This window comes from Ovis canadensis, chromosome 13, assembly GCF_042477335.2.
Source record: "Ovis canadensis isolate MfBH-ARS-UI-01 breed Bighorn chromosome 13, ARS-UI_OviCan_v2, whole genome shotgun sequence".
In the NCBI taxonomy this organism is placed as follows: domain Eukaryota; kingdom Metazoa; phylum Chordata; class Mammalia; order Artiodactyla; family Bovidae; genus Ovis; species Ovis canadensis.
The window spans coordinates 31242610-31269318 of NC_091257.1; the positions used below are offsets into that span (position 1 = coordinate 31242610).

Consider the following 26709-nt stretch of genomic DNA (forward strand, 5'->3'; position numbering starts at 1 on the left):
GAAAGGCCACATGTACTTATGGGCTTTCTTATGAGGTTGCCAAAGTAAGCGTGGCATTCACAGAAGAGACTGATTCCTATTCTCTTCTTGCTGCCTCTATGTTGAGTTCCAGCTCCTAGTTGATGTGTCGGGGGTGGGGGCTCTCCATCAACTTGGGTTTTTAAATTAGTAAAGCCTTACTCAGGTGTCAGGGAGATCATTTTGGTGTCTGTAGGAAGAAAATGTGAGTATCAACTCAGATTCTGCCAAAACAAACACCCAAGGTGGCCTAATCCCGGAGAGTAGAGGTTAAGAGATCTGGGTTCATCTCAAGAAATTTTTTAGCCATCATAATATTTCATAATTGTAATGCTGGAGAAGACTCTTGAGACCCTTGGACAGCAAGGAGATCAAACCAGTCAATCCTAAAGGAAATAAACTCTGAATATTCACTGGAAGGACTGATGCTGAAGCCCCAATACTCTGGCCACCTGATGCAAAGAGCCGACTCAATGGAAAAGACCCTGATGCTGGGAAACATTGAGGGCAGGAGGAGAAGGGGGCAACAGAGGATGAGATGGTTGGATGGCATCACCAACTCAATGGACATGAATTTGAGCAAACCCTGGGAGATAGTGAAGGTCAGGGAAGGCTGGTGTGCTGTGGTCCATGGGGTCGCAAAGAGTCAGACAGGATTTAGCAACTGAACAAAAACAACATTCATAATTTCCATCCCCCTTCTTTCTTTTTGGTTTATGACACAGATGATTTCTGCTGGTTCATTTTTTACCCCCTCCCTCACAGGGAGTTATCACCGTCTTAATCTGCCATTAAACCCAATTTCTTTGTTTAAAAGAAAAGCAAAACAAAAGAAAAAAACCCAGGATTTCCCAGATGGTCTAGTGGTTAAGACTCCACCCTTCTAACACAGAGGGTGCAGGATGGATCCCTGATTGAGGAACTAAGATCCCATATGCTGTGCAGTGTGGCCAAAAGATAAAAAAATAAAAGAAGTCGAACGTAGAAATGAAGCCTCAAAACTGAATTAATTCAGGATTTTTTAAAGTGGGGTTTTGGGAGCTTCCCTGGTGGCTCAGACGGTAAAGAATCTGTCTGAAATGCCGAAGACCCAGGTTTAATCCCTGGGTCCAGAAGATCTCCTGGAGGAGGAAATGGCAACCCACTTCAGTATTCCTGCCTAGAGAATACCCTGGACAGAGGAGCCTGGGTGCTACAGCCCATGGGGTTGCAAAGAGTCGGACACGACTGAGCGACTAACACTGCTGCTGCTATTTTAGTATGAGTGTTTTAAGCCTTCTTGACGTTTTTCTTCAACGATATAAAGGTTTTATTCTCTCTCCCATTTCCCTACAAACACATCTCCTGTCCCACCCCAGAATTCCCATAAGGATGTCTAGGATTGCTGACTGTTATCATGGCTGGTCGGAGTCGCTGGAAGAGTTTGTCGTCCGGCCGGGAGTATGTTCCCCTCGGAGACCTGCGGGGACCAGAGGGACGCTGCGCTGTCATCTTTGCTGGAGAGGGCAGACCTCGCAGAGATCGGGATCTGTCCTGCTCCTAGGAGACTCAAACTTGTATGTTACAGTTACAGCAGTAGATTTGGCATTTTGAATTTTCTGGTTTGAATACATTAGAAATTATTTCTTCACCATCACAGTACACAGATTAGGGTAGAAATGTCTGTACTCCCCAGTTCTTGAAGCAAAGCAGTGTTTCCCTGGGAGGCCTGTAGACCCCACCCGCAGGCAGTGTGGTGGGAAGGGTAGCACAGGTGAGCGATGGTTTTCTGGACGGTTCTTTTAGCTTCTCTTTTAGCATCTGGAGACTTGTAGCCATAAAGAACTTCCCTTTACTCCTCAGCCCAAATATGCACTTTAAAAACTTCATTGATGGGGGTGGGTGGGAGGCTCAAGAGGGAAGGGATATATGGCTGATTCACACTGTTGTATGAAAACTAACACAACATTGTAAAGCAACTATACTCCAATTTTTAAAAAAGGAAATGAATATTAGGAGGGAAAACATTTTAAAAATAAAAACTCCATTGATAGGAGGGGAGTTTAAACAAAAAACAATTCTGTCAGCCGACCACCTTCCAAATGATAGGGACAAACGTACATTCTCTCCCATTCACCCTTTCCAAGAAAGCTGCTGTGTGTTTTATCCTCATTCCCTCTCCGCTTCGTTTTCCGGGGACTGAGGTAGCATGTCTCCTGTCCAATAGCACCAGCGATCAAGTAGGGGCCACCCCACCAGGAAGCCAGCTCTCTTCCCTCCTCTCGTGGGGCGTCCAGGCCACTGCCTTGCATTTTTTTTCTTAAACATATTATGACAGCTGTATTGACATATAATTCACAGACCCTGTGGCTCACCCATTATAGTATGCCATTCAGTGGTTTTTAGTAGATTCACAGAGATGTGCAGCCATCATCACGGCCAAATTAGAACATCTTCATCATCCAAAACAAACCCCGAGCCCACTAGCAGTCACTGCCCAGCCCTCCAGCTGCCCCCAGCCCTGGCCAGCCTCCCGTCCACTTCCTGGCTCCATAGACGCGCCTGTGCTTGCCGCCTTGCCTGTCAGGCTTCCCCGAGGCTGAGGTCTTCTTTAACATCCCTGCCTGAGAGGCAGCAGCAGCATCTCCAGGGGTCAGAGACACAGACGGAAGCTCTCTCGGCCACCTGCCATCTGCCCCTTTCCTGGCCCTGAACCCCTGGCCCTCAGCACTGGGGCTTCCCTCTGTTTCTGCTTCCTTGACTCTCCTGGGTACACGCAGAGTGCAGGGTCATGTGGAGGGCAGCGGCTTGTTTGGGGAATTAGTCAACAGACTGAGTCCACGGCGTGTTTGGCCCTTGGTCAAGGCTCAAGGCCAGGCTGATCATGAACAAGTCACCCAGCCCGCCCTTCACACTCTAACTCGAGTGAGAGAGGCTGGACAGAGGAGGATGCAAGAATCTGAGACTGCCAGGGCCAGGGGCTCCGACTGCTGACTTGCCCCATTAAAAATGACTTATGTCTCGTGTTTTGCAGTAACACTGAGGCAGAAACGTTAGCTTGAGGAACTCCGGATCAGATGTACAAGAAGAGCAGGCATCCAAGCACAGGTCTTGGATTAGTATGTGATTAGAAAGGGAAATGACTAGAGAGAATAGAAAGCAAGCAGAGAACTAGTTCTGGCCTTGGCCACTCTATGAAATACTTCAGCCACTTAGGAAGTCACAGCAGTGCCTCTGCAGCCAGTTTTCACACTTTCAGGGAGGGAGCTGGATGGGTTGCATGCTCTCTGGGTTGGTTCTCTCAGCCCCTGAGTCCCACAGTTTGTTGCACAACATGAAATGGTTGAATGGGAGTTTCCCTTCCTAAGCTTACTCTCCAAATGAAATCTGATGTTGGGACTCCTTGCTCTGAGGATGGATTAGACGTGCCAGGTTTATATAACCCATTCTTACTTTTTTTGTTTGTTTGTTTTAAATCTTCGGCCGCGCTGCACAGCAAGTGGGATCTAATTTCCTTGGCTAGGGATTGAACCCAGGCCCCATGAACTGGCAGCCTAGAGTCTTAACCACTGGACCACCAGGGAAGCCCCCCATTCTCACATCTGCTCCTCACTTAATGTGTGAAATGGGCATGTCTTAAGCTGATGGTTTCTTCCAGCCCAGCTGCCTATTTAATTCTACTGTCTGTCCAACCAAACAGAAATCATGGTACCTCCCAAAGTAGATTATCTCAAAGTCCAGGGAATAGAAACACGGAGTTGGGAAAGTCAAAGTAGGAGGAAGAGGGTAGACAGCAGTAGTTTATTTCCCAAGACATTTGATTCAATGAAAAGTTGGGCTTAACGTTTATCTTTGTTCTTGGTTGTTAGCATTTTCATGTCACCCTAACAACATCGGTGGTGGTTGTAATTATTAACTAGAGGGACATCTGTCATGCTAAAAGTGAACGTTGCTCTGATTCAGTCGTGTCTGATTCTTTGCAACACCATGGACTATAGCCCACCAGGCTCCTCTGTCTATGGAATTCTCCAGGCAAGAATACTGGAATGGGTTGCCATTTCCTTCTCCAGGGGATTTTCCCAACCCAGGGACTGAACCTGGGTCTCCTGCATTGCAGGCAGATTCTGTACCAACTGGTAAAGAGCCACCAGGGAAGCCTTCGTCATGCTAAAAACTCTAATCCTTTTAGACTTGTAGCATTTTCTGTTGTTACTGTATTACTGAGCTGAACTGCTTTGCATGTTCAGTCGCTCAGTCATGTCCAACTCTTTGCAACCCCATGGACTGCAGCACATCAGGCTTCCCTGTTCTTCACCATCTCCAGGAGCTTGCTCAAACTCATGTCCGTTGAGTCTGCCATCCAACCATCTCATCCTCTGTCATCTCTTCTCCTCCTGCCTTCAAATCCTTCCCAGCATCAGGGTCTTTTCCAATGAGTCAGCTCATCACATTAGGTGGCCAAAGTATTGGAGCTTCAGTATCAGTCCTTCCAATGAATATTCAGGACTGATTTCCTTTAGGATTGACTGGTTTGATCTCCTTGCAGTCCAAGAGACTCTCAAGAGTCTTCTCCAACACCACCGTTCAAAAGTATCAATTCTTTGGCACTCAGCTTTCTTTATGGTCCAACTCTCACATCCATCTGTGACTACTGGAAAAACCATAGCCTTGACTAGACGGACCTTTGTTGGCAAAGTAATGTCTCTGCTTTTGAATATGCTATCTAGGTTGGTCAAAGCTTTTCTTCCAAGGAGTAAGCGTCTTTTAATTTCATGGCTGCAGTCACCATCTGCAGTGATTTTGGAGTCCACCAAAATAAAGTCTGTCACTGTTTCCATTGTTTCCCCATCTATTTCCCATGAAGTGATGGGACCAGATGCCATGATCTTTGTTTTTTGAATGTTGAGTTTTAAGCCATCTTTTTTCACTCTCCCCTTTCACCTTCATCAAGAGGCTGTTAATTCCTCTTCACTTTCTGCCATAAGGGTGGTGTCATCTGCATATCTGAGGTTATTGATATTCCTCCCAGCAATCTTGACTCCAGTTTGTGCTTCATCCAGCCCAACATTTCTCATGATAAGTTTCTCTGTGATTTCTCTGTGTATAAGTTAAATAAGCAGGGTGATAATATACAGCCTTGACGTACTCCTTTCCCAGTTTTGAACTAGTCCATTGTTCCATGTTCTAACTGTTGCTTCTTGACCTGCATACAGGTTTCTCAGGAGGCAGGTAAGGTGGTCTAGTATTTCCATCTCTTTAAGAATTTTCCACAGTTTGTTGTGATCTACACAGTCAAGGGCTTTAGTGTAGTCAATGAAGCAGAACTTTATCTGGAATTCTCTTGCTTTTTCTATGATCCAGTAGATGTTGGCAATTTGTCGGCTTTGCATAGAGAGAAGAAAAATGGGAAATGTCTTATGGTGACTCTGGGAGTCATGAGGGGTGGCATGTGCTGAATGATGGATGCACGATAATCCAGCAAGACTGAGGCAGACAGGAAAGAGGAGACAGGAAGCTCTGTGCCATACGTTGTGACCGAGATGATCCCACCAACATGCACTAAATCTAAAAAAAAAATCACAGACTGAGTAGCATTGCTGGATTTGTTATGAAAGCTCTGTGTCTGGTGGCCAAAGCACCAGGACAGACCTACATGGTGAGGAGGTAGCTGACACATGGTTTCAGTGCCTGCCTCCTGGACACGTGACAGCTCTGTGCAGAGTTCATGGATACCTCAGATGTGGGTCTTTCCTGTAAAGTCTAGCAAAGGGGAAATGCATGGGTGATGAACAACTACAGTAAAAAATAGAATTTTATACAAAGAGTTGATACTTCCTGTTAAACATCCCTCAGCTCCATCTCCTTCTCTCTCCTTCTCCCCATCACCACGGCTCTTCTTTAGGTGACTTTTAACTTTTGTCTAAATTGTTTCCGTGTTCAGTTGTCTGAACTCTTTCCTGTTTTCCACACTATGGCCAACAGGATCTCTCCAAAATACATATCCCTGGATTCTTTTTGTTTAATTTTCACCCAATTCTTCAACATTAGTGACAATCATTTCTTCTCCAGAATTTTTCCATATCAGACTCCTTGTCCCAAAAGTGTGAATTGATGCCCATTCTGTGTTTCTCCAACACCCCATAGTCACTTTGTCATAGTCTTTTCTACCCACTAAAGTAAGTGTTTATTTTCTTGTCTGAAGCCCTCATTAAAGGGACTAAACCAGACAGCAAGAACATCATTTACACCCTTGTATTTACATGGCCCAATGCTTACTAGATGCTCAAATATTTGAATGCATGATTCAGTGGATGCTATGGGAGTAGGCTAGAGGTGTGGTGTCATTTAAATTGGATCAGGAAGGACAGGTAGATGTGGCTGTGTAGACATGGGCATTGCTGACAGAGAAACAGGTGCAGGAAATAGCAAGTGATTTGATTTGATTATAGGGCAAGAATTAGCAAACCCCAGCCTGCGGACTAAATCTGGCCCCCCAGCCTGCTTTTGTAAATAAAGTTTTATTGTAACAAAGCTAAGCTCATTCATTTACATATCTCATGCAGCTTTCACACCACATTGACAGAGTGGAATAGTTGCCACCATTAAGACTGCAAAGCCCAAAATGTTTATTATCTGGCCCTTTACAGAAAAAAGTTTATCAGCGACCCCATGGACTACGGCCTACCAGGCTCCTCTGTCCATGGGATTTTCCAGGCAAGAGTACTGGAATGGGGTGCCATTGCCTTCTCCGTTTATAGAGTAGAAAGGGGAAAGAAGTAGGAGTGACATTTAAAAACCAGGTAGGGCCAGATCCTGGAGTTCTCAGAATAAAGTGTGAATCCATTAGTCATATATTCTGTAGACACAGAGGACTTCTAAGATATTACACTGGTTCTTTTAAAATCTGCTCCTCTCTTCTTTGGTTCAGTGCTTAATAAAAAGTATTAAATAAGGAATGCATTGTGCCCATTTTCCCCTATAGTATCCTGCTACTCTCCTAATGTGCTTCAGACCTACGCTCTTATTAGAAGGAAAATAGTTTTTAGGGGCTGCTGCTGCTGCTGCTGAGTCGCTTCAGTCGTGTCCGACTCTGCGACCCCATAGATGGCAGCCCATCAGGCTCCCCCATCCCTGGGATTCTCCAGGCAAGAACACTGAAGTGGGTTGCCATTTCTTTCCCCAAAGCATGAAAGTGAAAAGTGAAAGGGAAGTCACTCAGTCGTGTCCGACTCCTAGCGACCCCATGGACTGCGGCCTACCAGGCTCCTCCGTCCATGGGATTTTCCAGGCAAGAGTACTGGAATGGGGTGCCATTGCCTTCTCCATTTAAGGGGCTACATACCTGTTAGGTATGTAAGCTGACAAACTTAGAGAGATCTAGTTAATATGAAACTATTACAATTTCAACTGGAAAAAAAATTGCTCTTAAAATCAGTCTGTTCCTTCCCCAACCCCACTCAGCCTCAAAAGAAGTAGAGCAAAGGGACTTCCTTGGTGGTCCAGTGGCTAAGACTCCACACTCCCAATGCAGGCTGCCCAGGTTTGACCCCTAGTCGGGAAACCAGATCCCACATGCCGCAACTAAGAGCTCACATGATGCAACTAAAGATCCTGCATGCTGCGCTGAAGATCGAAGATCCCGAGCGCCATAACCAAGACCCGGTGCAGCCAAATAAATAAATAAATATTTGTAAAAGAAGTGGAGCAAAAAGATACTCTGTGAACTAAAATCTTAGAGCACACTGTTTTCTAAGTTTAACGTTGAAAAAGGAAATACATGCAAAATGTGATGACAATGAAAATTATCTGTCCTGTTAATATACATGCAAAAATTCTAAACAAAATATTAGCAAATCACATTCAGTGATGTATAAAAAGGATAGACTCACAACCAAGTTGGGCTTACTCCAAGAATGCAAGGTTGGTAATAGTTGAAAATCAATCATTGTACTTCAGTGCATTAACAGAATTAAGGAGAAAACTGTGACACCAGAATTGTCTCTGGACATTGCCAGTGACCCATGCAGGGTAAAATCACTCCTAGCTGAGAACCACTGCAACAAAGGAAGAAAAAGCCTTTGACAGAGTTTAAAACCCATTCATTATTTTAAGGAAAAACACACTTAGCAAACTAGGAATGGAAGAGAGCTTTCTTAATCTGATGAATAACATTTTTTTTTAAAACCTACAACAAACACTATGCTTAATGGTGAAATGTGGAAAACGTTCTCCCTAATATTGGGCAAAAGACAAAAATGCCACTCCTGTTCAGCTAACTGGAGGACCCTGGTGGTAGAATAAGGCAAAATGAAAAAAATGAAAGGCATGAGGAATGGAAAGGAGGAAATAAAAGTCTTTCATTTACAGACACCACTGTATATGCAGAGTACTGAAGAGAACCTACAGATAAACTTAGTGTTGTGCAGCAAGTTTGTTAAATTTACTTATTTCAAGGTCAGTATATCTTGTATTTCTACAGACCAGCAACAATTAGAAGACATTAAAAGGTGATGCCATATCTGAGCAATCCAGTGGTCCAGTGGCTAAGATTCCCGTTCCCAGCACAGGGGGCCCAGGTTCCATCCCTCATCAGGGAAGTAGGTCCCACATGCTGCAGCAAAGACCCAGTGCAGCCAAATAAATAAATAAAAATATGTTTAAAGTGATGCCATTTCTAACAGCATCACAAAACATCAAATACCTAAGAAGAGAAATAACAAAAACTGTAAAATCTGTTCACTCAAAACTACAAGATATTATTGAGAGAAAATAAACCAGATCAATGCATATCAAATGTTAGTGCATCAGTATTACCTGGAGGGTCTGTTAAAACAGATTGAAGGCCCATTACAGTGCATCAGAATGAGCTTCTGTGTATGGTGTGAGTTCACGATTCACTGTTTGCAGCACAACTGCCTGAAAAGATCAGTGTTTTCCCACTGCAGGCTCCTTGGTTGTAAATCAGGTGACAGTACGTGGGTCAGGCTGTTCCAGGTTCTCTTTTCTGTTCATTCGTCTTCTTCTCTCTTTGTACTCTGATAAAATACCATTTTAATTATAACTTTATAACTGATCTCCCGTGGCTGAAACTTCAAGGGATGGGCCTGGTGTAGCACTGGTTTATTGTTTATCAGGTCGTTCTCACAACCCTTTGATCTGGAAACTTGCATCCTTCTGTTTAAGGGCATTTCCTGGAATTATCCTGCCTGTTTACTTTGATCATTTCCTCCCCTCTGTTTTTCCTGATTCCTGTTTCTGGAATTCTTAGCCAGTTGTTGGCCCTCCTACACATATTCTCTAATTTTCTGCTTTAAAAAATGTGTTTTTTTTTTTTTTTTTACTTTTTTTGTTGTGCTATTCCAGTTACTCTAGTTTATTTCTAGGCTTTTTTTTCCTGTCATTTTAATATCTAAGAGCTCTTTTCTTCTAGTTTTTTAAAGTAGCATCAGATTCTAGTTTATGGATTTGGTCTCTCCTCTGATCTCTCTGAGAATGTTCATGATCTTCTTGGAATTTTCAGTATTCCGCATGGTTTATTTCTTGTAAGTTGCCTTTTTTTCCTTCTTATTTTGATGTGTCTTTCTCCTTAAAGGTTTTTCTAGCCTGCTTGGTGATCATTAGCTATATGCACATGCTTTAGAGTGAGATATTAAACTGATTATAAATATTCTGTGCTGGGGTGGTTGACTGTGACTTCACTGGTAGAGTGATCTTTTGGAGCCTCTTGGCACTTGGATCATTCAGTTCCCCAGAGAAGGTCCTCTGTCCAGAGAGGGTCAGTTTGATTCCCTGACTCCCCTTTATCAGTGTGATTCTTCACCGTAAACTCAGCTTGATGCCCCTACCCCTTCTGATCCCTCCTTTACCTTCTTTAAGAATAAACGTCTAGTTTTCTGCCTGGGTGACCTAGTTGCTTCTGAAAGAGCCTCTCATCCAGTTCTGCTCTTTTCAGTGTCATCTTAGCCAGACTTCCAGAACCTCCCAGCACCCCCACACTGTGCTGACCCCTGTGAAGTCTGAGCCCCAGACCACAGGAAGTTGGTTTCTGCCCCTGCCCCCAGATGCTGACCAAAATTCACTTTTCTTGGGTCTTCTGCGTCAGTTCCCACTTTTCTTTCTGCTGTCTATCTTCCCAGATATTGCTGTCACCTCTTTTCCTATTACAGTTGTCTTTGTGACTTGTATTTTAAAAAAAATAAAGCCCATTTTTGTTTTAGTAAGGTTTCTGGAGGGAGATGAGATAAATATATAAGTTCACTCCACCGTCTTTAACCAGAGATCCCCCCACTGTTACTAAGGGGAAACCATGTGTTATCTGTTAGCGGTGAGTTGAAAAGGCCTCTTCTGGAGGTATTGAAGAATTGCTTTCTTGTTGTTGACTTACAAGGAACAAAACTGTCTAAGATCCATAATTTGCCACACCTTTGGGACAACCTCCTTTTTCATGCAGGTCTAATGGTGAGGGACACACAGGCAGATGTGTGCCGGAGCGGTTACCTGGGTAGTACACTCTCCCCAGGTGGGAAATTGGAGGGTCCATGATTTCCATCCTGGGCTCTGTATTGATCTCTGTGTTGTTGTGGGTCCCCTTCTGTGAAGCCACTGTTGGCTTATCTCATTCCTCATGCCCAAACCTTTTGTACAGGATGATGAGAGCCTGAGGTACCTCACACACGAGGAAAAGGACGTCCTCCTGTTTTTTGAAGAGACAATTGATTCCCTGGAAGATGACTTTGAGGAGCAGGTCCTGTGTGCCGGTGACACCCAGTGGCGCTCTCTGAGGCCTCTGGGAGAGAGCACTTCCGCTCCCTCCCAGCCAGAGGATGTCGTGGACTTGGTGCAGCCGGGCCCTGGAGCCGGGGAGCCTGAGAGCCTTGAGGAGGTGAAGGAGACCACAGGTGAGGACAGGAGCACCCTGACATGGCTCCTTGTGTGGTGCCAGCCACAGAGGCCCTCCTTCTTCTCGTGGTCTCTGCGTTTCTAGCCTGTACGGAAGCTTGTGAAACTTGTGGGGCTGATCAAATTTTTTGTAGGGGGGAAGCATCCTCTCTGTAGTTTGACTGACCAACCAAATAGATATTTTCATGGCATATTAGAATGACAACACAGGAAGGGAAATTCCAACGGGATGAGAATAAAGAATGAGACCAATAGGTTGAACAAGCAGATTGCATGTGTGGATAAAAGAAAGAAAGGGAACTGGAAATGGCTTCAGGTAACAATTCCATTCTACAAAGAAAACATACAGAAGACTAGTACTTTAGCCCTTGAGGTTTAATCTCCACTCATGTGTAAGATTATACCCCTATTCCAAGGTGGGAGTATTTGAACTGAAAAGTCAACTGGTTCAGGAAAACAAAATCGATCAGAACAAAAATTCAGCTCAGTATCTATTTTGCTTGACTCAGGGTGGCATTAGAGGAAAGCTCTGCTTTTTGTCCCTTGAGTCCTGTGACAGAAACTGAGGGGCATGCATGGGCAAGGAGAAAACTTTCGTCTTTTTTTTTTTTTTTTGCTGGTTGGAAAGAATATTGAAATGTGGGCAGGGGGTTAAGGACTGAAGAAAGATGAGGGAAAAACAGGAGGGGAAATATCTTTACCCTGCTGTCTGCAAATATTGCCACTTGTCACATGCCTCTAGAAATATATCCCTCCCACACCTTTATTTTTTGTAAGCAATGCTGTGTATGACACAGAATTTCACATACTATTGGTTTTATGTTCCAAATATGGGGCTCAATTTTCAAAGAAGAGACTTAAATATGAATTTCCCGTTTTTATCATACTTCTCTGAAGAATAATTCCTAAGATAAATTTGAACCAGCTGATCTTTAAAACATGTCAGATCGTATAATTGTGCTAAGGAAAACACATTTTGAATGTAAGGCATTTGACCATCAATTCTCTAACATGATGTTTTCATCACAATTTTAAGTACCCATTTGGTGGCAGGCATTGTGTGAGATTCTGAGGATATAAAGATAAATACATGGTTCCCAATTTTGCAGCAGATATAAGTGCAGAAAAGTGTTAGGTGATCTATGATCAGGCATGTTAGACTATATTAATAGTAAAGGTTCACAGGTTGGCATAGTAACCTCTATCAGAGGCTGTCCGGAAACATTTTATTTCTGGAGGAGAGGGACACATCCAACTATCCTTTACCTAGAGGATCTGAGGGAGGGGTTGGTGGGTACCACAAACTACCCCACCTCCTTCCCCTTTGTAAAAATCCCCTATAACCTAAGGTGTGGTTTCCTCCTGGTACATGTCTCAGGATGATGGCTCCTGTGCGTCCCAGGTACTGACTGCTTCTGGCTTGTACTTCTTTTATCCCGTGATTCTGAGAATCATACTACCTTCTCTTTCTCTAGTTCAGGGGCCGTAGAAGGAGTTTAGTACAGGAGGTACTGTTAAAACTGGTATTACATCCCTTGAGACCTTTGTAAAGTCAGTGGAAAGGAAAGGTGATGCATTTATTTCTACATATGGCTGTAGCTTATGAGGATTCTCGCTACTTTTCAGGGGCTGTCCCTTTTGGAAAGGAAGCCGCCCCTGACCTTGAACCCAAAAAAGAGGATGCAGAGAAGTCTCCCCCATCAGACGCCCCAGGGCCTGAGGCCCTGCCATCTTCCCCACCTGCCTCACCTGCAGCAGCTCTGGCCCACCCCAGGAGAGAGCCCCCCACTCCTCCCGCAGAGCACCCCAAACTGACCCGCTCGGTCCCCACTCCGCTCGTCATCGCCCAGAAGATATCTGAGAAGCTGGCAGGGAATGAAGGGCTTTCGCCCACATCTCCGTCCAAAGAGGGCAGGCCTGCAGAATGGAGGACGCTGGCTTCTCTGGCCCCTCGACACCGAGACCACTCACCGTGGCACCGACACGCGGCTCAACCAGCGCCCAAGATCCACCGCTTCCCGAGCAACATCAGCGTGACCAACAGCGCGGGGAAGGACTTCAATAAGACCATCTCCAAGGCCGCAGTCAACGTGCAGGAGCGCAAAGCCCAGGTCCTGGCCAATATCAACGGCGTCTCCTTCCTCTCCTTGGGGGAGACGGAGGACCCGGCCCAGAGAGGCGAGCCCACCGAGCAGAGAAGCGTCTCTCCCGAGCAGAGCCAGCCAGGCCTGGCCCAGGAGGCTGTCCCCACGCGAGAAGGGGCCCGCGGCGCCCAGCAGTCCAGAGGCGTGCAGACAGAACAGCCCCTGCCGCTAGCCAACGGCTTCCAGAGCATCCACGACGTCCTCAGGAGCCAGGCCGGGCCCTTCGTCTCCACCGGGAAGACGGTGACCTTCCGTCCGGACCCGGCCCTCCCCAGCAGACTTGCACCCCAGCAGCCGGACTGCGGCCAGGCGGCCAGGAAGCGGTCAGGCTCGCTCCCCAGGGCTGTAGGGTTCAGACCCCAAGGCATCACTGTCCAGTTCTCGGGCCGGGGCTCCACGGAGGAGGCCCGCCGGGAGGCCCTGCGGAAGCTCGGCCTCCTGAAAGAGAACTTATGATGGAGCGCGAGCGGGCGCCGCGGAAGGCAGGGTGGCCTGTTGCGCAGAGCCAAAAATGGACGTGCACATGCGCGCAGTGCAGCTGCAAAGCCCCAACTGGGTACCCGGTTGACGACTAGAGATGAAGGCCTGGGAGTCAGTAGACGAGCTGACCCCCTCCATTCTGCATCCGAGCTGGGACATCCTTCCATGTGAGAGGGCCCGCACCACATCTTGTCTTCCCTTTTCCAAGAGCTCAGAGAATAACCTTGAAAACCTACAGGTTTCTATGATTTGTAAATGCCGTATGTTTTTTGGATCTAGGAGGAAGGGGATTTGGGTCTGATTTTTTTTTTTTGCTGTTGTTGGGACTCTGATCTAACCTTTAATCCTCGAATGCATGAGAGGAAAGCCAGTGTAGATCTTATACTCATTTCCCTAAGAAAGGGAACTTCCCCTTCTTTTCAAGAAAATAAAGAAGTGCTTGTTCAATTTTCATAGTGTCTTAAAGTACTGTTTTGGTCTTTTGTTAGTTTTTTAAAGGTGAAAGTATGTTAGCCTGAGATATGCCTTTGTTTCCTGATAAAATTTGGTTTGCCCAGGTTTTTTTCTTTTAGTTGAAAATTAAAGCCTTTAGAGTATGATTTGCTGTAATGTTGAGTTATGAGAATGGAATGTAAGGGTTCAGTTTGGAAAAGGGGGTAATTTTAAGAAAGTCTTATCAAAGTACAGAGCCTTTGTTACTGGGAGATATGTGTATGATCATGTATTGTGTATATACATGTATATAATGTATGTTTATAGGGACATATATACAGATATCAGAGAAGGTGATGGCACCCCACTCCAGTACTCTTGCCTGGAAAACCCCATGGACAGAGGAGCCTGGTAGGCTGCGGTCCATGGGGTCTCGAAGAGTCGGACACGACCGAGCGACTTCCCTTTCACTTTTCACTTTCATGCATTGGAAAAGGAAATGGCAACCCACTCCAGTGTTCTTGCCTGGAGAATCCCAGGGATGGGGGAGCCTGGTGGGCTGCCGTCTATTGGGTCACACAGCGACTTAGCAGCATATACAGATATAGGTGGTATGCACACACATTATTACATACATATTAACTTCTTAAAACCCTGTTGCATAACTGCAAGATTCAATCACTTCCTATTCTTTTGATACACAAACCATCTCAGTGTTGAGATGATGCCACAGAAATTGTTACTTCCTAATCAAGAAGTCTTTTAAGGACACATCTCCATAACATTTCTGTGAACTAAAGTGCTTTTTCTTCAACAATGTGTTCTGTTCCCAATTAAAGTAATAATCCAAATAAGCTTCCTAATAGGCATGAGAGTTCATTTTTTACTAAAAGTTTTTTTTTTTAGTGAAATATACTTTTTGTGTGTGTATGAAGTACACTTTTAAAGATGTCATGTATCACCTAATTTTAACCTAATTTTATCACCTAATTTTAGTTTTGCATGTTCCAAGGTGGCTGGTAAACAGAAGGAAACAAGAGTCTTAACAGCCCCCACGTTCCATGGGCAAGATCTCAGGATTAATTTAAAAGGGAAAAAGCAGCAAACTAGGTTATGCAGCATGAAACTGGATTTCTCCCATACAGTAACTCCCATGCTGAGTTGTAACCACCAGCTTTATTATCAAACTATTTCAGGCTGGAGTCTAAAACCTCTAAAAATAGACCAGGAAGGCCCACACTTGAAAGTCACACTCTTTTGTTGTATGTCTCAGCCACTGTCACAGAATCTGTTTCTTTCCTGTTGAGTATTATTTAAACTCAAACTGCTAAATGTGCTGTGAAGGGTGTTTTTCATAGTATCAATTTGCCTTGTAAGTTACATAAAATGATTGTAATGTTTTCCTTAGAATGACAGTATTTAGTGACTCGCCTAGCTCTTGTCCTCCCGAAATAATCTCATAGATTCTCAGTGGTCTTAATTTAAATAGGTGCTTTGATTTTACAGGTTTTTAAAAATAGTTTTTATTTTGCTTCTGTTTATGTTGGATTTGTTTAAAGGATTCTTGGGGGCTGTTATTTCCTTTTTATAAAGCGAGATGCCATGTCACACAGTATTTTTAAATGGCTTACAGTCTTTAAATCTCTTATATTTGATGATTCTTTTTCTCTTGTCCTTTGACTTCATTGTGATTAAAACTTAACTGTATGTTAGTATATTTGTTCTCATAATGATATTTTTGAAAAATAAATTTAGAGATGTCTCTTAAGTATAAGCAACTTTGTTTTTGCATTTTACCCTTATTCTCAGGTATTTTCTTTTAAATGGTTATATTCTTTCCTTCTGTCTATTCATAATGTTTTCTATCTACTTATTCATAATTATACTGACTTACTCTGGCCACTTCGTGCCCAAAAGCCTAGCAATTAAAGCCGTATATCTTGTACAAGCCTCAAATTTTAGCCACTAATGAACTAACTTGTATTTGTATGTATCACCTTAACAAAAACAATTCATTTTCTTTTCTTTTTTTTTTTTTTTTAACAATTCATTTTCTGAGGGGCATTTGTTTCCTTCCCATAACTCTGTGATAGGACATCCTTAAAGGATCATCTTCAAGGGAATTTTAAGGACCATATTTCAAAGCAAACTTGTAACAAAAAGGAAATATGAATCCTAAGTGCTCAGTTTTTTTTCAACTGATGCTTGTAAATCAACCCCCATTTTAGTCCCCATTAAGATAAAGATGAAACTTTTTTTTTTTTTACTGATTTTAAGTATTAAGATAAAGATGAAACTCTTTAAGTTAATACTTAAAAGCAGGGAGTGGGGGAAGGGGGGATTCTCTGCTTTTGGGCAGATATGTTCAAACTGGCAAACCAGAGTCATCTGCAAAGGGTAATACCCTGCAGTTTCCAGGGTAAGAGTCCAGCGTCCTCCACCTCCTCCAGCTCTATTGGCTAGTGTGCATGGATTATCTTCACAAATTTGGTGGAAATGTTGATCTTTGCTTTTGTCTGCCCAGGGTCATTCCCCTCTTATAAGGCTTGTGGAGGAAAGGCAGAGGTGGAGGTATCCCTCCCATGTCTCAAGTCTCTCAAGACCAGAGGGCTCAGCTGGAGCTGCTGCGTTCTTGCTCTCTCTCCCCCTCCCCCTCCCCCTCCCCCCAACAAGCTGACTTCAAACTGACTTCAACAGGTTTCTTCATGCAGAGTTCCTATTGGGTGGCCTCCAATGTAGGCTCCCCAAGAGTTTCACAGAACTGATAAGTCATGGAAGGGAACCCTGAAGACTGATTGACTGTTTTGTTTTAAAAAAAAATTAGAACTATTCTCTGAAGAATGCCATTTGTAGCAACATGGATGGACCTAGAGATTATCATACTAAGTCAGTCAGACAAAGACAAACACCATGTGATGTCACCTACATGTAGAATCTAAAACACAACTCAGATGAGCTCAGCTATGAAACAGGAACAGACTCACAGACATAGAGAACGGCTTTGTGGTTGCCGAGGGGGAGGTAGGGTAGAGGAGAGATGGACTGGGAGTTTGGGATTAGCAGATGCAAACTAGTATAGACAGAAAGAATAAACACCGATATCCTACTGTACGGCACAGGGGACTATATTCAGTATCCTGTGAGAAACCATAATGGAAAAGAAAAAAAAAAACAAACTGTATTCTCTTTGCTGAATTCCTGCAGCGCTGGCCTTGAGAAATGTGACCTTTCAGAGGATGTGATAGGGGTGTTTTCTTATGCAGGTGATCTAAGAAATCAGTTCTTTCCAGAGGAATGGAGAAAAACAAGGTAAATATAAAAACAATTTACTTTTATCAAGAAACGTTTCCTGAAACGTTTGTCACCGAGTCACCACATTCTCTGAAGGAGCCGAGTGAGCTGTTTGGTGTTTTTCTTCCCTGCCTGTGAACCAGGAGGAAGGGGAGGCTTAAGGGGAAAGCTCACCTGTGAGAGGCTTATGTTTTCATTGAAATGACAAGTCACCAAACAGGTTTTGTTTCTTCTCTTCACAAGAAGGCTCTTTTTCCCTGCTTCAAAATATGGGGAACAAGTGCCCATATCCTGTCCTAATCTACCCACTGGACAAGCCTGGCTTTCAGATATCCGAGAAAAGAAGGCAGGGCTGTCAGCAGCTGTGGCCTGGGGAAGTCGGAGCCCTGCTTGGCCCCGCAGAGAAGAGAGGTGCCTGCATCGCCTGCTCACTGACCACAGACCGCGGTCCTCTCCTGCTGGCCCTCCTCCGCCAGAAGCACCTTCTTCTCTAAGAGAAAAACCGGTGTCAGGGACCAAACCCACCTGTCCATGAGCAAAGTTTGGGCAACAGGATGATGGCTGAAGGGCATTTTTCAGCATAAAAACCTCCCAGTCCTTTCAAACTGTCTCTTGACTAAAAAAAATAGAACAGAGCTCTCCTACACATTTCAAATTCTAAGACTCCAGAAATGCTAATCGCTGCTATCACCAGCAGACTCACTCTCCCTCCTGGTTGTTGTCCTTCTAGCGGGGGCACTGATGACCCAGGTGAGGCTGCCCTGCTAGGTTCAAACCTGGCTCTGAATGATGCTCTTTGGCCTTGCTTCTTATCATCAAGACTGCACAAACCTTTTGTTCAACAAGCTAAAAGAGGGGTGACATGGTGGTTTCCAGAAATGACCTGAAAATCCTCAGTGACAAACAAACCCAATATTCTCTGACCTTGGCTGGGAACACCATACGTCTCTCTAAGGAGCAGAGGGTGCCTAGGGAATTGGGTGACCCTGGGGTGCTCTCTGCCCCCTGAGTCCTTGGCAGCCCCTTACATCTGTCTGCCATAGTCCCCCATGAGCCTACCTGCTTGGTGTCACACTGGGGTCTGAGTCAGGAAGACTCACCCTGCCTCCTGCTTAAATTCAAGGAGGCTTTCCTGATTCTCACGACTTCTTCGGGACCCTTGAGGCCAGCTACTTCCCCCGCTGAGCAGGACTGCTGAGGCTCAAGGAGCATTTTGAAAACCCACCCTAGTTCTGAGGAAGCCACAGGTTTACTTTCTGGGTGTGGGACCCCCTAGCCTGGTGGGATAGGCTCAGGGTTCCATGACTGCCCCCACCCCACACTGCCCTGCCTGCCCCTAGCACAGGCAGCAGTTGTGACCGTCTGACTTGGGCCAGAGGTAAGAATTCACATTTGGAAGCTGAGGTTAATGGAACTTAGTCATTGATAAACAGGTCACACTTCGTAAACTTCAACCTCTGAGTATTTGTGTGTAAAGCAGAGCTGCCAAAGGCAGTAGTAACCTAAGTTCTAGAAATACCTTTAAGGGGTGGGGCTGAGTCAACAGGGACTCGAGCATCCAGGGAGCCGGGAGCTCTGAGCACGTGTGTGCCCGCGGGCTTCTCGGTGGCTGGCTGGCTTCCGCCCTTGGCATCCTCTGACATTTTTGTGTGGTTAGACTCCCTTTGAGCATTGCGACGTGCGTAAGAGGCCTGCTCTTATTACTAAAGATGCGTTCAGATCTCAGGGGCCCTTAAAGACATTATATAATTCCTCATGGGGCCACATCCCTGGTAAGTCACAGAGATGGCCCTGCTACAAGGTTTTCTTCGGCTTCTAACTATTTCTATTGTATACCCATTTCTGGGCCTGTTTATTTGGTGTCTAAGCATTTTAAATTTTGGGGAAATAACCTCTGCCTTGTGAAGATAATTTCAAAGAGCAGGTAGGTACGGGGGGGCCTGTTTGTGCAGGGCACGTTGTAGCCAAAAAGGTGCCTTGCCTTCCTTGGTTCCCAAACCCACAGTTCTGGGCATGCGTGACTGAGCTCTTCTCAGCTCATAGTCCATGTGTTTGTGAAACTCTGTGTGTGTGTGTGTGTGTGTGTGTGTGTGTGTGTGTGTGTGAGTCACTCAGTCATGTCCAACTCTTTGTGAATCCATGAAGCCCGCCAGGCTCCTCTATGCATGGGATTCTACAGGCAAGAATACTGGAGTGGGTGGCCATTTCCTTCTTCAAGCGATCTTCCCAAGCCAGGGATCGAACTAGAGTCTCCTATATCGCAGGCAGGATCTTTACCACTAGCACCACCGGGGAAGCTCGGTGAAACTCTGTGAAGCTCTTTATTCTATCTTAAAGGCCAAATGAACCAAATGAAAATGTTTAGAATGTGAAGAGCTGTCTGGAACTTGATTTCTTTGTTTGTGAAGCTTAGGAGCTGACCCAGGTGGTACTGAATGAGACAGACACAACAGGTGGTGCTAAGCATCATCAGTTAGTCCTCCCAACCTTGGGCTCCTCCTCTCCTTTTCCCAGGGCCTTGTGGGGCCCTGGCTGCACACTCCCTGCTTCCCGAACCTTCTGTGAAGCCGTGCAAGCTGTGCCAGTCAATGTCATCCACTCTTCTTTCTGTCCTCCTTCCCTCGTATAGGGCTCCTCCCCTCCCCCCCTGGCCTGCCTCCTGTGCCCAGCTCTCATGAAGTCTCATCTCTGATTTGTACTGTCCTCATGTTTCCACCAACAGTGCCAGGGCTTGTCTTTGGGGATGAAAAGAGAGACAGGTAAAGCCATTGGAAGTTAGGCTGGGGGTAAAGAGTAGGCCAGTGAGCTGCAGGGGACTTGAAAGGGGAAAAAGAAGGCAGAGGGTGGCCCCAGCCTCCCTGCCTCCTTGCCAGCCCTACTGGGGGCGTCTTAAATCACCACTCATGAGCCCTGCCTTGGGGGATCCAGTTCAGAGCAGATACGTTGGCTGCATCCCTCCTCCACCCTCCCTCCAGACTTGGTTCTGGAGCCTGGAATTGCCAGGGGGTGGTTTCCAACACGCTTGTGCTCAGGACACCCACGCATGCAGCCGAGTGAGTTCACTGGGGAAACTGCCCAGTCTGCTCACTGGCAGTCCTTTGAAGTCATGGTTGTTACTGGAAAGGCAACCAGGCTTCAGTGGAAAATCCAGGACCTGGCTCCATGGAGCTGGAGTGCTGGGGCAGGGCGAGGCAGGACAGCCGCCCACACCTGCATTTGGCCTGGCCCCCACCAGGGGCCACTGGCTCCACGGCACTGAGGTGGGACTATTTCACCATCGTAAATTCCCAGCCACATTGCAGTTGGGACATAGCTGCAGTGCAGATTGAGCTGGTGGTCCCTTTCCAACCATGTCTTAAGTTTTTACACTTCTGATAGTTAAAAGCAGCATTGTTGAGCAGATGTGCCGCTCTCAGAGAATTGAAGTGTCTCCCTGCCTTGGGAGGGTCTACACGTTACCTGATAATTTTGCTATTGTTTAAATTATTTTTTGTAAATTTCTGCTAGGAATAACTGCTTTCAGGGACAGTTTGGGCCCCATTTTATAATCACCCAATTTGATCTTTGAAACCAAATTTTTTTCTCATCTCAATCATCCATCTCACAAAATCTTGATTCCAAAAGACCATTTGCTGCTTCTAAAAATCAGATCCACCTTCAAAGGTGTATTTTGCTCTAAGTGTATCATTCAACTTCCACACTGACTCAGGCCACTCTTTATAAGGGGCAGACACAATTGACAGGAGTGAGCATGTCTCGCACCAAAATCAGTTCAGTCAGTTCAGTCACTCAGTTGTGTCCGACTCTTCATGACCCCATGGACTGCAGGACACTAGGCCTCCCTATCCATCACCAACTCCCGGAGTTTGCTCAAACTCATGTCTATCGAGTTGGTGATGCCATCCAACCTTCCCATCCTCTGAAGTCCCCTTCTCCTCCTGCCTTCAATCTTTCCCAGCATCAGGTTTTTTTTCCAATGAGTCAGCTCTTCACATCAGGTGGCGAAAGTATTGGAGTTTCAGCTTCAGCATCAGTCATAAGAATATTCAGGACTGATTTCCTTTAGGATTGACTGGTTTGATCTCCTTGCAGTCCAAGGGACTCTCAAGAGTCTTCTCCAACACCACAGTTCAAAAGCATCAATTCTTTGGCGCTCAGCTTTCTTTATGGTCCAACTCTCACATCCATACATGACTACTGGAAAAACCATAGCTTTGACTAAATGGACCTTTGTTGGCAAAATAATGTCTCTGCTTTTAATATGCTGTCTAGGTTTCTTGCAAATAGAAGAGAAGAGGACTAAAGAAGCTGTGAGAGTGATCCCAGAGGCAAAGAGCTGTCACAGTACAGTTCTGCATGGCCACAGAGATCACACCATGAGAGATTTCCACGAACACTGGGAATTCATAGCACTGAGAGCCGACTGAAAACGGAAACAGCGGTTCACAGGAGTGTCAGTGGCCATCTCTGTGGTGGTGTGCAGACACCAGGCAAGCGCTGTGCAGAGGAAAATGACCGGAATTGCATTCAGTGGCACCCCTCCCAATTCTGAGATTTCATGACAGGCTCGTATAGTGCAGGAGTTGTCATTATCCTGACCTGACCCAGCCCTGCAATTGCTGTGTGACTTAAGCTCCCTCTCTGAGCCTCACTTTCTTCATCTGAGAAAATAGGGGGGAACAGTAATCACCTAATTGTTGTAAGGACTGAATGAGATTACACGTGTTAAGAACCACATATATCAAGTGTATGCCTGGCACACACCATCATTACTATCGTCAGCATCATCATGACCATCATCACCATCGCCAAAAGCACCACCACCAAGGCCAAATGGGAACTCCTATAGAGCCTTCCAGAATGGCTCTGTTCAAGCCCAGCAGTCTGGAGGGATGAGCAAGTGCCGGTCTCACAGCCTGGTTCAGACTCTGCCATTCACCACTGTCCCATCCCCAAGTGCAGTCCGGTGGCTACTTCAGCAAGGAAGCGAGTTTTAGATTTAAATTCCACTGCCTACTGAGAAATAGGTTTTGCCACTTTCTAAAAATAGGTCTCCAGAGTTTATTTTCCTTCTCCAGGGCTGGGCAGGTCTGGCTTCCTGCTTAGATACACATGGGAGGACTCCCCATCCAGGCTCACACTTTTCCACGTCTTCTGTCCTCTGCCTGCAGAGCTCCTCTGGGGGCTGGGCTCCCCCGCAGCCCCCCTCCCCACAGGGCCTCCTCCCAGAGGAGGAAGTGCCCAGCCCAGCCCTGCGCCACGAGGCTCCAGGGAACACTGGGGGATTGTGCAGCTCGAGCCCCTTGGTCACCATGAGGCTGCTGGGGAGGAAGTGCTTGTTCCGAGTTGCCAGCTGGCCAGGCTGGGCCCTCAGACTTTCCGTCCTGCCTGGCACACTCCCAGCTATTCCTCGGGGAGGGCAGTGGCCTCACCACCAGAGCTTTCAGAGCAGCCCTCAGGGAGCAGCCCTACCTCCAGAAGCAGGTAGGTTGCCCCAGGCCCCAGTTAAACCTGCCTCAGTTAAACCCCTGGACGGCCCCTTCCTCTGCAGCATCGCCTCCACCCGCCTCCTCATTCTAGGCAGACGGGGCCATTAGTCCTTCTTCAGCTGTTTTTCAGCCCCTGTTGCCCGAGCCAGTCTCCTTCCAGGATGGAGTGGTAGACCCTCCCTCCAAGAAATGTCCTCCCGGCCCCTTCCTCTGCAATTGGAGCCCCGCTTCCTCCAACCAGACCTGTCATCGCCTCCTCAGCACTCCAAAGGTAGTGGAATTTTCTTCCTTTTTTTTTTTTTAAATTTTGGCCATAGCCTGTGGCATGCGGGCTCTTAGTTCCCTGACCAGGGATCGAACCCATGCCCCTTGCATTGGAAGGCAAAGCCTTAGCCAGGGACATCCCAACACGGTGAGGATTTTCAGATGCCACCCGATACATCTAACCTAGTGCAGTCTTCAATAGAAAGACCTGGGCTTACATTCAACTTCAGCTCTCACCAGCTCCGTGCACTTAAGGTACTCAGGTGAGAGACTCTGAAAGACCAAATGAGATAATGGGTGTGCAAAACATCCAAAGGCAGTATGAGCAATATGGTCAAAAGCAGTGGTTCTCAAAGTGTGGGCCTAACCAACAGAATCACCATCACCACGTTTGAAAGGCAAAGTAGCAGTCATCTCAGACCTAGTGAATGAAGAACTCTGGAGGTGGGGCCCCAGGAGTCTGGTTTGAGCAAGCCCTCCCTGTGATTCAGAGGCCTAGGCTAGAAACAAAGAACAGGCCCCAACTTCTAAGGTGCACAGATGGGGAAGTGAGCAAAGATGCAGAAGAGATGCAGGACTGTGATATCCTGAAGGGTGGGGATCATCCCACTGCCTGGGGTGGCATCTGGTGCATAGTAGGTGTTCAATGAGCTGCTCTTACATAGAGTGGGTGTGTGAACATGAAAAGATAGGAGGCTCTCTGAAGTCTTCCAGTGAGGATGTTACTTTTAAATTTTCAGAAGCACAGATAATCCTGTTTGAGGGAGGGAGAGAGAGACAGAAAGAGACAGAAAGATTAGTAGACTCGGGCCACCATCTTGGCCTTACCCAGAGCAGCCCTGGGAGAGAGGGTCTGTGAGAACCCTCACCTAGATGAGGGGCCAGGCCACACTTCCTGCAGCCTCGCCATGTGGCCTTGGGGTCTCCCACGAGTGGATCAAGTGGTTACGTGTTAGCTGAGATTGCCATGCACCGATTCATCTGACAAGTATTTGAGCACCTGCTATGTGCTGTCCCTGGGGAAGGCAATGGCACCCCACCCCAGTACTCTTGACTGGAAAATTCAATGGACGGAGGAGCCTGGTGGGCTGCAGTCCATGGGGTCGCTAAGAGTTGGACACAACTGAACGACTTCACTTTCACTTTTCACTTTCATGCATTGGAGAAGGAAATGGCAACCCACTCCAGTGTTCTTGCCTGGATGAATCCCAGGGATGGGGGAGCCCGGTGGGCTGCCGTCTATGGGGTCACACAGAGTTGGACACGACTGAAGCAACTTAGCAGCAGCAGCAGCATGTGCTGTCCCAGGGACTGAGGAGACAGCCGTGAGCCTGGCACACCCAGTGCCATCTTCCCAAGCTGGCAGTCCAGGGATGAAAGAGACAAGGAAGCAAGGTAACTATGAGAAGGCAGTATTCATTGGACACGACTGAGTGACTGAACTGAACTGAACTGAGGCCTCCCTGTCTATCACCATCTCCCGGAGTTCACTCAAACTCACGTCCATCGAGTCAGTGATGCCATCCAGCCATCTCATCCTCTGTCGTCCCCTTCTCCTCCTGCCCCCAATCCCTCCCAGCATCAGAGTCTTTTCCAATGAGTCAACTCTTCACATGAGGTGGCCAGAGTACTGGAGTTTCAGCTTCAGCATCATTCCCTCCAAAGAAATCCCAAGGCTGATCTCCTCTAGAATGGACTGGTTGGATCTCCTTGCAGTCCAAGGGACTCTCAAGAGTCTTCTCCAACACCACAGTTCAAAAGCATCAATTCTAGGGTGCTCAGCCTTCTTCGCAGTCCAACTCTCACATCCATACATGACTACTGGAAAAACCATAACCTTGACTAGACGGACTTTTGTTGGCAAAGTAATGTCTCTGCTTTTGAATATACTATCTAGGTTGGTCATAACTTTTCTTCCAAGGAGTAAGCGTCTTTTAATTTCATGGCTGCAGTCACCATCTGCAATGATTTTGGAGCCCCCAAAAATAAAGTCTGACATTGTTTCCACTGTTTCCCCATCTATTTCCCATGAAATGATGGGACCAGATGCCATGATCTTAGTTTTCTGAACGTTGAGCTTTAAGCCAAGTTTTTCACTCTCCTCTTTCAACTTTCATCAAGAGGCTCTTTAGTTCCTCTTCACTTTCTGCCATAAGGGTGGTGTCCTCTGCATATCTGAGGTTATTGATATTTCTCCTGGCAACCTTGATTCTGGCTTGTGCTTCTTCCAGCCCAGCATTTCTCATGATGTACTCTGCATGTAAGTTACGAGGAGGAAATTCAGGGCCAGGGAGAGAAGAGGAGGCAGTGATGAGGTGGGTGGCTAAGCTGAGACTTGAAGCAGACACAGGAGCTCGTGAGACTGCAAGGGGCGTGGTGGTCTAGGCTGAGGGCATGGCTGGTCCAGAGGCAGGTCAGGACTAAAGCGGTTAGGAGGGGAGGGCACTGCGAGGGGCTGCCAGTCTCCACAGTCGCTGGTATGAAACTTCGAGTGAGGTGGAACTGCAGAGCAGGGGTGCGGCCCTGCCCACACAGCTCGGTGGACTAGCAGTCATTCAGCAGACAGGCCAGCACCTTTCCTGACACCAGGAACAGAGCAGATCAGAAAGAGCGCCACACAGACCTTGCTCGCGAGACGACGGAAATCATGCAAAGCCAAGGACGGTGCTTGTGAGAGAGGTAAGTGCAAGGATGGGCAGAATGCCTGGTGAAGGAGTGGGGCTGAGGAAGGTGAAGGCGCTGACATCACTAGGCAGGAACACGCCCAGCCCTCACGTCACCTTTGCCACTCAGGGCTCCGGCTTCAGCCAGATGGTCCCAGAGTCCTGCTTTGCACTAAAAGAAAGAGGAAATCACCAAGCTCTCACAGGAAAAACAAGACGAGACAAGACTACACTCTGCTGTGCTGATCCTCTCCTTGGGCACAGACTCTACTGCTCCATCCAGGTTCCACCACACACAGGATGCGATGCTGGGCTAATACCATGCTAATACCAAACATTCTCCATGACACTACTCATACCAGACAATACATGCTCCACTATCGAAACAGCCTAATGCCTAACACACAATCCACACTAAATAAGTGTTTATGGGAGCTAATGCCTCTCCAGCAGACAATGGGGAAATTTATTTCTTCTGCTTGGCCTTTGGGGACTGTGAGATAAGAAGAAACATATATTGATTTCTGCTATATCGCTTCCTGGGCTTCCCAGGTGGCGTTAGTGGTAAAGAACCTGCCTGCCAATGCAGGAGCCGTAAGAGACACGGGTTCGATCATTATGTCAGGAAGATCCCTTGGAGAAGGACACAGCAACCCACTCCAGTATTCTAGCCTGCAGAATCCCATGGGCAGAGCAGCCTGGCGGGCTACAGCCCATGAGGTCACAGTCAGGAATGACTGAAGTGACTTATCACGTGTGCACATGGATTCCCATGGAATTTCCTGGGTGTCTTTTGTTCTAATGAGGAGGCTCTAGGTGGGCTCCTGGATGGAGACCAGTCACCAGAAAGATCAGGCCATGACTAGAAGCTTGACATTTTCAGCACCACCTTCCCTATACCCACCTCCCCCATTCTCCAGGGAGGGGAGAGGGGCTGGAAATGGAATTAATGAGCGATCATGCCTACGTGAGAAGCCTCCATAAAACCCCACTGTGGGGCTGGTGAGTTGCCAAGCCGGTGAGTACAGCCATGTACTGGGAGGGTAACAC

General features: G+C 46.5%; 1 protein-coding gene across 2 annotated transcripts in view; it reads left to right on the top strand.

The window, feature by feature from the left end:
* The window catches only part of PROSER2 (proline and serine rich 2), a 58571-nt gene extending 42845 nt beyond the window's left edge, over positions 1-15726 (top strand). For both annotated transcript variants that reach the window (XM_069547240.1, XM_069547239.1), the window contains exons 3-4: positions 10643-10895; positions 12523-15726. In XM_069547240.1, coding sequence (XP_069403341.1) covers positions 10643-10895; positions 12523-13496 — 1227 coding nt within the window. In that variant the 3' untranslated portion in view covers positions 13497-15726. The remainder of the gene's footprint in view (positions 1-10642; positions 10896-12522) is intronic.
* Positions 15727-26709: the final 10983 nt, after the last annotated feature.